The sequence below is a fragment of the Dipodomys ordii genome, unplaced genomic scaffold (assembly GCF_000151885.1).
Source record: "Dipodomys ordii isolate 6190 unplaced genomic scaffold, Dord_2.0 Scaffold14, whole genome shotgun sequence".
Classification (NCBI taxonomy): domain Eukaryota; kingdom Metazoa; phylum Chordata; class Mammalia; order Rodentia; family Heteromyidae; genus Dipodomys; species Dipodomys ordii.
In genome coordinates, this window is record NW_012267230.1 from 16256757 (window position 1) to 16267380 (window position 10624).

The 10624-nt window shown below is 66.1% G+C and overlaps 1 protein-coding gene across 1 annotated transcript in view; it reads right to left on the minus strand.

Annotated features, from left to right (window-relative positions):
* Window positions 1-6154: 6154 nt before the first annotated feature.
* Capn15 (calpain 15) overlaps window positions 6155-10624 on the minus strand; it is an 11629-nt gene continuing 7159 nt past the window's right edge. The window contains exons 3-12 of the mRNA XM_013011296.1: window positions 10361-10569; window positions 10052-10235; window positions 9301-9524; window positions 8692-8817; window positions 8377-8529; window positions 7407-7568; window positions 7072-7304; window positions 6825-6973; window positions 6563-6741; window positions 6155-6498 (exon numbers count right to left, since the gene is read on the minus strand). Of these exons, the coding sequence (XP_012866750.1) occupies window positions 6321-6498; window positions 6563-6741; window positions 6825-6973; window positions 7072-7304; window positions 7407-7568; window positions 8377-8529; window positions 8692-8817; window positions 9301-9524; window positions 10052-10235; window positions 10361-10569 (1797 nt within the window). The 3' untranslated portion in view covers window positions 6155-6320. The remainder of the gene's footprint in view (window positions 6499-6562; window positions 6742-6824; window positions 6974-7071; window positions 7305-7406; window positions 7569-8376; window positions 8530-8691; window positions 8818-9300; window positions 9525-10051; window positions 10236-10360; window positions 10570-10624) is intronic.

Below are 10624 nucleotides of genomic sequence, written 5' to 3' on the forward strand. Positions count from 1 at the left end.
ACAGTCCCCCATCCCTGGGTCACACCCCCGTGACCCCTGCCCCGTGTCACCCCCCACGGCCCCGCCCCATGTCACACCCCACAGTCCCCCATCCCTGGGTCACACCCCCGTGACCCCTGCCCCGTGTCACCCCCCACGGCCCCGCCCCATGTCACAGCCCCATGGCCCCGCTGGACCCAGAAAGCACCTGGGGACCACAGCTCCTGCCCTGCCTGCGCGGCTCTCTGAGGGTCTCGGTACCCCTCTTGGAGACATTTGGGGTGCCCAGGAGGGTCTGGGTCCCCAGGCACACCACAGAGCCAGGCGCCCTCATCAGCACCTCACGGCCAACACTGCAGTCCCAGGGCCACTCGCTCAGCCACCTGTCCAGTCGGGCCTGTCCAGAGGTGGACACTGGTGTCGTGGGGCAGGGCCAGACGCGGTCTCTCCTGAGAGCTGGCCTGTGACTGGGGGAAGACACTAACGCAGAGACGCGTTCCGTGGCAGTTTAGACTTCAGGCTGTGCAGTGAGAGGAGGCTGGGACCTCCGGGCCGTGGAGACGGCCCCGCAGGCTCAGCTCCAGGCCGGTGGGAAGCAGCTGTGACACGCAGAGGACTCGCTGGTGACTCGGGGTTTCAGGGCTCAGTTGCGGCAGCCAGGGGGCGCACCAGACGCAAAAGGCAGAATCGGTTTCCTGGTGGATACCCAGGGCCCTCGGGAGCTGCGGCACAGCCCATGCGGCTAGCTCATGCAGGCTTCCTATCTGCCTGCCTGGCCAGGCCTGGGGAGACTGCTGGGGTGACCGACCATCATGCCAACAGCCTTGTGAAACGGTGGGACCAGGAGACAGGGCCCTCATCTTGGGCTCTGGCCGGAGCAGCCAGTGGCCCAGGTCACCCTTAGAGCTGGAAACTAGGCTTTGGCTCCTGAGCCTCAGGGACAGCTCTGTGCCTACAAGAGTCTGGGAAACCCCAGATCCTAGAGCAGACCAGAGGCCACAGCTGCCGTTCAGAGATGCCCTGGTCGGAGGGAGCCCTCATCTCAGCACGCACAGAGTAAACTCACGACACCGTGGGTGAGTACGGAGCTCGTGGTTCGAGGAAGACACCTAGAGATGTGTAATGCAGTGCCAGAGACCCGGCTGCTGCCCAGGCCAGCTCTGTGGAGACAGAGGGGAGGAGGTTGGGGGCTGACTGCGTTTAATGTGAAAGGAGGGAGCTGGGGCCAGCCACCCCCACAGGGCCTTTGCAAAAGGCTGCGCGACAGAAAGAAAGAGGCAACCCCAAGGGACAAGGGACATCACTGGCCACGCGTTGGGCATCTGGGAGGGGTCCGCACAGCGTGGGGGTGAGCAGGACCACCAGACTCGCCCGAGGGGTCTGGAGAGCCCCCTGGAGGTGGCAGTTTCCTGTGGGCCCAGGGGCCTCATCCAGCCCCTATGGCCACTTGTCCCTTCTTGCCACTGGGGCCTGTGCTCCTCACCATGGGGTGACCTCGGTGACCAGCGGTGGGACCCATGTCGTCGGTGCTTGGCCCCCTGTCCTGCTGTGGGGCCTCAGCTCATACTCTCTGAGCCACAGAGCTCTCCCCTCAGGAGCGGGGAAACTGGGTGCCTGTCATCCTAGCTACTCAGGAGGCTGAGATCTGAGGATGTAAGTTCAAAACTAGCCCAGGCAGGAAAGTCTGTGAGACTTGTTTTTTTTTTTTTTGGTCAGTTATGGGGCTTGAACTCTGGGCCTGGGCGCTGTCCCTCAGCTCTTCAGCTCAATGAGAGCGCTCTACTGCTTGAGCCACAGCGCTCTACTGCTTGAGCCACAGTGCCACTTCTGGTTTTCTGGTGGTTAATTGCAGATAAGAGTCTCACAGACATGGGGCTGGGAAGGTGGCTCAAGTGGTAGAGCACTAGCCTTAAGCTGAAGAGCTCAGGGATAGTGCCCAGGCCCAGAGTTCAAGATCCACAAACAACAACAACAACAAAAAGTCTCACGGACTTTTCTGCCTGGGCTGAATTTGAATCATGATCCTCAGATCTCAGCCTCTTGAGTAGCTAGGATGACAGGCGTGAGCCACCGGTGCCTGGCTGTGAGACTCTTATCTCCACTAAACTACCGAAATATAAAAAAGCCAGAAGCACATCTGTAGCTCAAGTGGTAGAGCGCTAGCCTTGGGCAAAAGAAGGTCAGGGACAGCACCCAGGCCCTGAGTTCAAGTCCCAGGATGGCACAAAAAAAGGGGAAGAAAGATGGAGAAAGCCACACCTCAGGCAGCTAGCTCCCAGCTCCGTGGGACCCTGGACGGAAGACAGAGGCCCAGCGCCACTCCTGGGTGCAGGCCTTGCCCCCAGCCAGAGCCTCTTTTCAGCCATTAACCCATTTTGCTCCCGCTGCCCCTGGCTGCTGGGCTGTCACCTCCATTAGTGTTGGGGCTGTGTGGACTGTGGGCTCACAGGCTGCTGAAGAACCAGTCTCAGCACTGTCTCATACCCTTAGTGTCGCAGCTAGGGGACAAGTGTGGGCTGAGCTGCCCGCCAGCCCTGGTGGGCAGAGGGAAGCGTGGCGTTGGGGCCCAGGGCCTGACACCCACAGTGGGGCTGTCTGTGCGGTGGCAGAAGCCCTGGGGCCCCTGGGGGGCTCAGCACGGTTGGCCACACCTGTTCACCCTTGTCCCACAGCATAGGACATGTGGCAGCAGCCAGAATGGCCCCCGGGGAGGGGTCCCACTTGGAGCTTTGCTTCCCTGTCCATTCAAGGTGGCCTCAGAGGTTCCAGGTTGGAGGGGGGGAGGACAGGCCCAGAGCTTGGCTGGAGGGGACCGGTCATGTGTCAGAGCTCCACACGGGCCACAGCTGTAGACCCTGTGGCTCTGGAGAACCACAGCAGGGACACAGAAGAGACATGAATGGAGACAGGGCGTGGCCTGAGTGGGCAGGGAGAGCCTGGCTTCAGGAGGGTGCAGCAGGGGGACGGCCCCCACTGCGGGCACACACACGGCCTGGGAAATCCCGCTGGGATCTAATGGCCCCTTCTGGACACGCCGAGTCACCGGCCAACCTGGTGTGGACATGGGGCTTCCCCCAAGGACGGCGGGTAACTGGGATGGTCAAGGGGCCAGAAGGTACTGTGGTGGGGGAAGACCTCGTCAGGGGAGCTGGGTGGCAGGGGCCTCCTGATCCAGAGTGAGCAGCCCACCGCGCGGGCGGGGGAGGCCTGGGCGCCCGGAGCCCCCGCCCCGGCTCCCAGCCCGGCTCTGGCGGAGTGCTTGCCCGGGGCCGACAGCAGCCATATGTTGGGGAGAGAAGCTGTGTGCATTGCTCTCGGCCCCCGGGGCCGGCCTTCCCGAGCCTGTCACAGATAATTTTCACCGCCTGAGTGGCAGGCAGCTGGCGGGTGGGGCACAGGGGGCCTGTGAGCTGGCCCCTGGTCCAGGCCCTCTGCTGTCCCCCACACTGGGACTGCCACCTTGTAGGTTCTGCCATTGTGGTCACCTCTGCCAATCTCAACGTGGGGGCCCTGGAAAGACCCCTGGCTGGCCAGCAGTCCGAGCCTTCTTGCCTGGATGTGGGCAGCAGCCAGGGGTGCACACGGAATGGCCCTGTGCCCCAGGCAGGAGGCAGGGGGCCCGGGAGCTGCAGCCGGGTCAGCCCAGTGCCCAGAGCTGTGCGCAGGGAGGCAGAGGCTGCAGCTAATTTGTACACTAAGTACTTCTGACAGGGACGCCTCACAAGTGAGAACAGGCCACCATCCACCTCGGGAAGGCCATCACGGCGGCAGGGCCGGGAGGCCAGGGCAGGAGCGTGGGAGCATGGGGTCAACAGGGCTCTTTTTGCAGAGAGCCCGGGCTGGGGTGTAACTCTTGGTAGAGGAGATGGGGAGCAGGCAGCCGTCCCCTACCAGGCAGGGTCAGGCCCCAGCTGCACTCCAGCATGGCTGAGCCGCCCGCACGCCCACTGATCCAGCGGAGGCCTGCAGACGCCGCTGGCCCTGGCCAGCCGGTCACCTCATCCTCCTTAAACTTAGGGAGCCGCTCCTGTCGCCCGGACCTGCCTCAGGTCCACAGTGGCCACTGGGCGCCCTGGCTTCCATCTCCAGCCCCTCTCTGGAGGCTCCCTTGCCTGGACCCCCGTGTTGGGACCAAGGGGAGGGTTGGTCTTGGCAGGGGAGGGGGCAGGACGGGAGGCCCTGGGGTCCTGGGCCTCGGGCCTGTGCTGTCCTGAGATTGGAGGTGATGGAGGCCAAAGAAGTGGGGGCTGAATGTGGTGGGTCCAGGACCAAGGAAAAGGGTTTGGGGAGGCAGGGAGGGGCCCCGAACTGCCCCAGACACCAGGGGTGGAGGAAGCCAGCCTGTGCCAAAACATGGTGGGAACAGACACCTCACCCCCACCCCAGAAGAGGAGGTCCAGCCTGGCAAGCAGCCGCAGAGGGGCAGGGCCGAGCTGTGGGCGCTGAGGTGAGATACATTGTGGCAGCTGCCCCGCCGCCTGAGGCCCGCCTGGAGCGAACACTGCTGGTGGCTTTAATTGCTTTCACATTCGATGGGCTGGCCTGTGACAGGCCTCTTCCGCTGTACACCCGGCTGGCCCTGCACCCTGGCCTCTGCCCACCCGGGGCCCCCTCCGGCCCCCCAAGGGGCCTGGGCCAAGGGCTTCAGCATCACCTGTGACACCCGTTTGGACCAGGTCAGGGAGGGGATAAGGCAGGACAGACAGGGTGAGAGCAACTCTGGTCCCACGCTGCCCCCGCCCCAGCTCCATCTGCTCCCGTCTGGTGACTGATAGGTTCAGACAGGGCACCAAATGCAGGCAGGGAAAAGCCACACATACATCCTGTCCTGTCAGCCTTGAGGGTCCTTCCTGGCTGCAGGGCCTAACCACAGCTCTGCCTGCCCTGAACACTTGCTTCTTCCCAGAGTGTCTGTTTCCCCCTGCGCGCCCCCCCCCCAGCCGAGGCTGGTCGCCTGCCCCCCCCCAAGCCGAGCTGGTCTGAGGCAGGAGTGGCCACTGGACCCCCTTGGCAGCCCCACAGCACTATCGGGGGACGCCAGCCGCTGGTTCTTGCGACAGCCACATTCTCATGGGGCCCTAGAGGGGTGAAGACGGACACCAGGCTCCCTTACAAAACAAAATGCTTTTATTTGGTCCTTGGAGCCTGAGTGGAAACCGCCCATGGAGTCATCAGAACGGGGAGGGACTGGCAGCTGATAAAATAGTCTCTGTGGCCGAAGAGCTGGCTGTATTTACAGTGTTAAAAATATTCACAGCTCGGAGTAAAAGGGGGCCCAGGGGGAGGGGGGCTTCTCTCAGTGTAAAAACACTGCAAGCCCCGTGGGGGGGGGGCAGGCTGCTGCCACGGGGGCGGGGGTAGGATGGGGGGGCGGCGGGCAGGAGACTGACAGAGGGGCAGGAGGCCCAGGAAGCAGGCCCAGACGAGCGGCTGGGGGACGCTGGGTGGGTGGGCAGCTCAGCCTCCTGGTCTGGCTGGGGCCGGGGGAGCAGCTGAGCCCGGCTCGGGCCTGGGATGGGGCTGGGGTCCTCCGGTGGGGCTGGCCCGCCTGACCGTGGTCCGAGGCGTGGAGGACAAAGCACCTCTCCAGGCAGCAGGGCCGGGCCAGGCCTGGCCCCCAGCCCCACACCCGGTCATGGCTTCAGTCCTGGCAGGCATTCCGGGAGTTGCATAGTGTCACCAAGGGGCAGCTGGAGGCGGCCTGTCTGCAAGCCTTGGCCTGTGGCCACCGGAACCTGCTCCTGGAATGCGCTGCCCGTGTGACAGGCTCCAGAGACCCCACTCACCGCGTGAGGGCAGGGAGCTGGGCTGGGTAAACTGAGGCAGGAAGCCATGGACCTCAAGGGGAGTTCCAGCTTTCACTAGATTTGGTTTTGTGAACAGAGACCCTGGCTGCCATGCTGGCGGGGAGGGGCACTGCGGCGTGGCTCCAATGCCCGAAGCGGTCTCCAGGGCCGGCGGGTGGGAGGGGCAGGCGCATGGCCCAGCTGGCTCGAGGTATTCTGCTTGGTGGCTGGGCAGCCTGGCCAGGAGGCTGCTGCGGTGCCCGGGGGGGGGGATGGCCCCCCCAGTGGGGTCCTGGCCAAGGGGCTTCGGTGCCCAGGGTGGGGGAGGGGCAGGGGGATGGCCCCTCCCCAGTGGGGTCCTGGCCAAGGGGCTGCGGTGCCCAGGGTGGGGTGGGGGAGGGGGGGATGGCCGAGGGAAGCAGTACCCTGCAGCCAGGGGCCCCCCCAGTGGGGTCCTGAGATTCTGGTTCAAGCACCCTCCTTCGGGGTCTCCCTCATAAAGTGCATGTGGAGGGGCAGGGGTGGTTTGCACACAGCCCGCCCCGGGTGTGGCCCTCACAGCGGCCGGGGCCCGTGCAGGCCGGCGACCTCGGGGGTGAGCGGGGGACTGTGGGTGCCCCTGGAGGCCGTCCAGTCGCTGAGGAGGGCCTGGGCGGCCTTGCGGTGTGCCAGGCGGTGGGTGATGGAGAATCCGGCGTTGCCCTCCAGCTGGGACAGGATCACCAGAACCTGCCTGGGGGGAGGGCTGGTTAGGACCGGGCGGGGCGGGGCGGGGCGGGGCGGGGCTGGGCACCCACCTGTGCAGGGGTGGCACGCTGTCCTGCGTGCGCAGGCTGCCGCGCGTGGACACCACGTTGAAGCTGTCTGTGCAGTCGCACTGCACGTGCAGGTAGGACTTGGGGTGCCGGTTCTCCACCACCACGATCAGGCCCGCCCAGCCGTGCGTCAGGTAGTAGCAGGTCATACCCTCCCGGCCCTGCGTGGGTACAGGGTGGGCGGGGCTGGCGGGCACAGGGGCCCACCCACCGCGCTCCTGCCCCCGGGCAACCGCACACCTACCTCGTGGCGCTCGCCGCGGCTCTCCGTGAGCAGGATGATGGCGTCTGCCAGTGTGGTCGGCTGGGCCTCGACTGGCTCCACCATGACCAGCCTGGAGCTGTACACCGCGAGCACGTGGCCAGGAGGCGCGCCGGCCGAGGGGCCAGGGGCTGTGGGAGGGTGTGGATGAAGGGGCAGCAGCCTTCCTGGGGCAGGCTCGGAGCGTGGGGAGGCGGGCGGGGGCGGGTGGCCTGGCTGGGGCTATTACCCTGGGCGGCAGTGGGCGGGCCCGGCGGGGCCAGGCTCCAGTGGTTGAAGGCACAGCACACCACGGCATATTCCCCAGGCTCCAGCATGACGTCGCAGTTCACAAACTTTTTGACGGCGCGTTTACTGTGGGCCAAGAGGCGGCCCAGGCTCAGGCGGCCACCACTGCCGAAGGTGGCACGGAACACCAGGATGCAAAGGTCCAGCAGGTGGCTGTCCACAGTGTCTGAGCGCCTGCGGGTCAGAGTGCAGGCGGGGGGCTTCGTGTGGCTGTGGCGGGGGTGGGGTGGGGGGGGGGGGGGAGGGGCCGGGAGAAGCACCCGCCTGCCTGCCCACCTGCTGCCCTCCTGGAAGAGCGCAAACTCCAGCGAGGCTCGCTCAAGCACGGTGAGCGCCGTCACCCCCACCGGCCGGCTGGCTGTGCTGGGGAAGCTGCCCTGCACCCGCACCTCCTGCCAGTCCGAGTGGACCTTGCAGATGTCCACGGAGTCAAAGTACCTGGGGGCGAGGACGAGGCCTCTGAGGAGAGCCGCAGCCTCAGACCTCTGCCTGGGGCGGGCCCCACCCTGCGGGCCTCTGCTGCCTGGCTCTGGGCACCCAGCAAGGCCCTCGGCACGCTGGGGAAAGGCTCTGCTGACCTGGCTGCCTCCCTTGGGAGGTTAAGTGTCCCCTCAGAGCTCAGGTGTGTAAGGATTGTCTCCTGCTGGTGGCGCTATTGAGAAATGGCTTGCTCACAAGAGTGCTGGTGTCCTCAATGGATTAACCCACCAGGGACAGTGAGTTCATGTTGAGTGTGTCTTGTTAGAGGAAGGCTGTACCTCACCTTGGTCCCTTCCTGTCTCTCTGCCTCCTAGCCTCCATATGGTGAGCAACTCTGCTTGACCAGGCCCTGTAGGTTGCCATTTCTTCCTCATTATAAGCCTACAGCAAGAGAGCCAGCTACCTGTGCACTGAAAAACCACAGAAACCTTTCCTCCTTCTACTCATGTATTATTCTGGTGGTTCTAGTATTTGAACTCAGGCCTCCAGCCCTGCTTTCTTTTTCTTTCTTTTTCAATGGAATCTCATGTGCTTTTCTGCCTGAGCTAGCTTTAACTCCTGCTCCACCAGATCTAGCTGCTGGAATAGCTAGGATTATAGGCACGAGCCACGGGTGCCTGGCTTCTCTCCGGGACAGCAAGCTGACTGACCCGTGCCCCCGGAACAACACCAATATGCAGACCTGGGCTCTGCAGTCAGCCCAGCCGGCGTCCTGCCCAGGTGAGTGGGAGAGGAGGGCCACAGGACGGGTCAGGGTGTCTGGTACCTGATGAAATCGCTGTACTCCATCCAGAATACACCCTCGCTGCTGCCGTGGGGCATGAGCTCGGCCCTCAGGTGCCCAGGCCAGTGTGGCCACTCGTCTGACCAGCTGCCGTTCCAGGAGAAACGGCCCCAGGGGTTCCGGAGCCGCAGGAGCCTGTGGACCGCAGGACTGAGAGCCACAACGGCACCCTCGGGGCTGGGGACCCACTGGCTCCTCACGGCTCCCACCAGGCAGACCACGGGGCCAGGACCCACGACCACTCCCCACGGCTCCCACCCATGTCCACAGCTTGGCTGCCTGCCCCCAGGCCCCTACCTGGAGCCCTGGACATCACGGACGTCCAGGATGGAGTAGGCGTGGCGAGGCCGCAGGCCCAGGCTCTCGTAGGCCGTGTCATCCACCTTCATGTTGCCTCCGCCGCAGGAAGCCCCCATGAGGAACCTGTGCAGGAAAGTGGCCCTTGCTGATGGACGGGTGGGGAGCAGGCAGAGGTTCCTCGCTGTCTGTGGGGGGCAAGCCCTCAGGTCGGGTTCTGCCCAAGCTCAGGAGGCCTGTGGGACCGGCTCAGGGCCCAGGGCCAGCTGAGGGCGGGGTCCTGGCGGCCGGGCCTCCTCTCTCAAGCCTCAGGTAGAGGCAGGCCTCAGAACACACCCTCCACTTCACAGGGCCCTTCCGTGTGCTCATCCTGCCCATTTCTCGATCAGGAGACCCTGAGCTCCGGCCCGGGACGGGACGTGGCCTTCCCGAGGTGGGAACAGCCCTGGCCCCGCTGGGGGCCGAGTTCTGGCCAGGCCTCTCGGTTCTGGCCGGCCCGCGCGGAGCTCTGTGAGGCGCAGTCCGAGGACGCGGCCCCCCGCTTCTCCCACCGCTCCGCCTGCCTCGCCTCCCAACGCCGCGGGCGGTGGCAGCGCCCGCCCCTCTTACCCAGCCTCCTTAGAACTCAGCATTTTGGCCCAGATGAGGTCAGTGTCAACGGGCTCCTCGCGGGGGTTAGTGGAGCTGACCTGCAGCGCCAGGCTCTCGCAGGGGGCGCCGGTGAGCGTGGCCAGGCCTTCGATGGCGCGCCCTGCCTGGAGGGCAAAGTAGGAGCCGTGCAGCTTGGCCAGCGCCTTCTCGATGAGAGCCACCCACAGCTGCTTCCGCTGTGCCTGGGGGAGAGGGCGGGGTCAGGCTGGCCCCGCCCCCTGCGAGGAGAGGGGGCAGCCGGCCCCGCCCCCTGCGAGGAGAGGGGGCAGCCGGCCCCGCCCCCTGCGAGGAGAGGGGGCAGCCGGCCCCGCCCCCTGAGAGAAGAGGAGGCAGCCGGCCCCGCCCCCTGAGAGAAGAGGAGGCAGCCGGCCCCGCCCCCTGCGAGAAGAGGAGGCAGCCGGCCCCGCCCCCTGCGAGAAGAGGAGGCAGCCGACCCCACCCCCCTGAGAGGAGGAAGCCGGACTCATCACAGGGCAGCCAGCCCCGCCCCCTGAGAGAAGAGGAGGCAGCCGACCCCGCCCCCCTGAGAGGAGGAAGCCGGACTCATCACAGGGCAGCCGGCCCCGCCCCCCGCCCGCCCCCTGCGAGAAGAGGAAGCTGGATTCGTCACAGGGCAGCCGGCCCCGCCCCCGCCCGACCCCCACGAGAAGAGGAGGAAGCTGGATTGGTCACAGGGCAGCCGGCCCCGCCCCCGCCAGGCCCCGCCCACCTGGGAGAAGAGGAGGAAGCCGGACTCGTCGCACGGCAGCATGTCGTCCACCAGCACCGTGGTCCACGTGCCGTCCTTGCACAGGCGCACCTGGTAGGCTCCCTCGGCGCACAGGCCGCGCGTGACCATCACGCGCTCCACCAGGTCGGGCCGCTCGGCCAGCACGGCCAGCGCACTCAGGAACCTGCAGGAGGCAGGCCGCCTGACCGGGCGCCCGCCGGCCCGCCCGGACCCCGACCCGGCCCGGACCCCGACCCGGCCCGGGCTCGCACCCAGCCCACCCACCCCGGCCCGAGAACGCAGCCTCACCAGCAGTTCCCTAACAGGCCCTGGAGGATGTCGGAGGGCCGGAGGGTGTGGAAGACCGACCACGGGGTGCCGTGGTCCCTGAAGACGGAGCAGTTGATCTCGTGGGGCCGGAGCCACTGCTTGACGCGCTGCTGGACGCTGTCGCCCACCGGGAAGCCCACCGACGCGGGCCCGGGGGGGAAGCTGTCATCCACAAAACTCACGCTGTTCTGCGGGACCACAGCCAGGCGCTCAGACAGGCGGGGCGGGCCGTGCGGTGTGCCC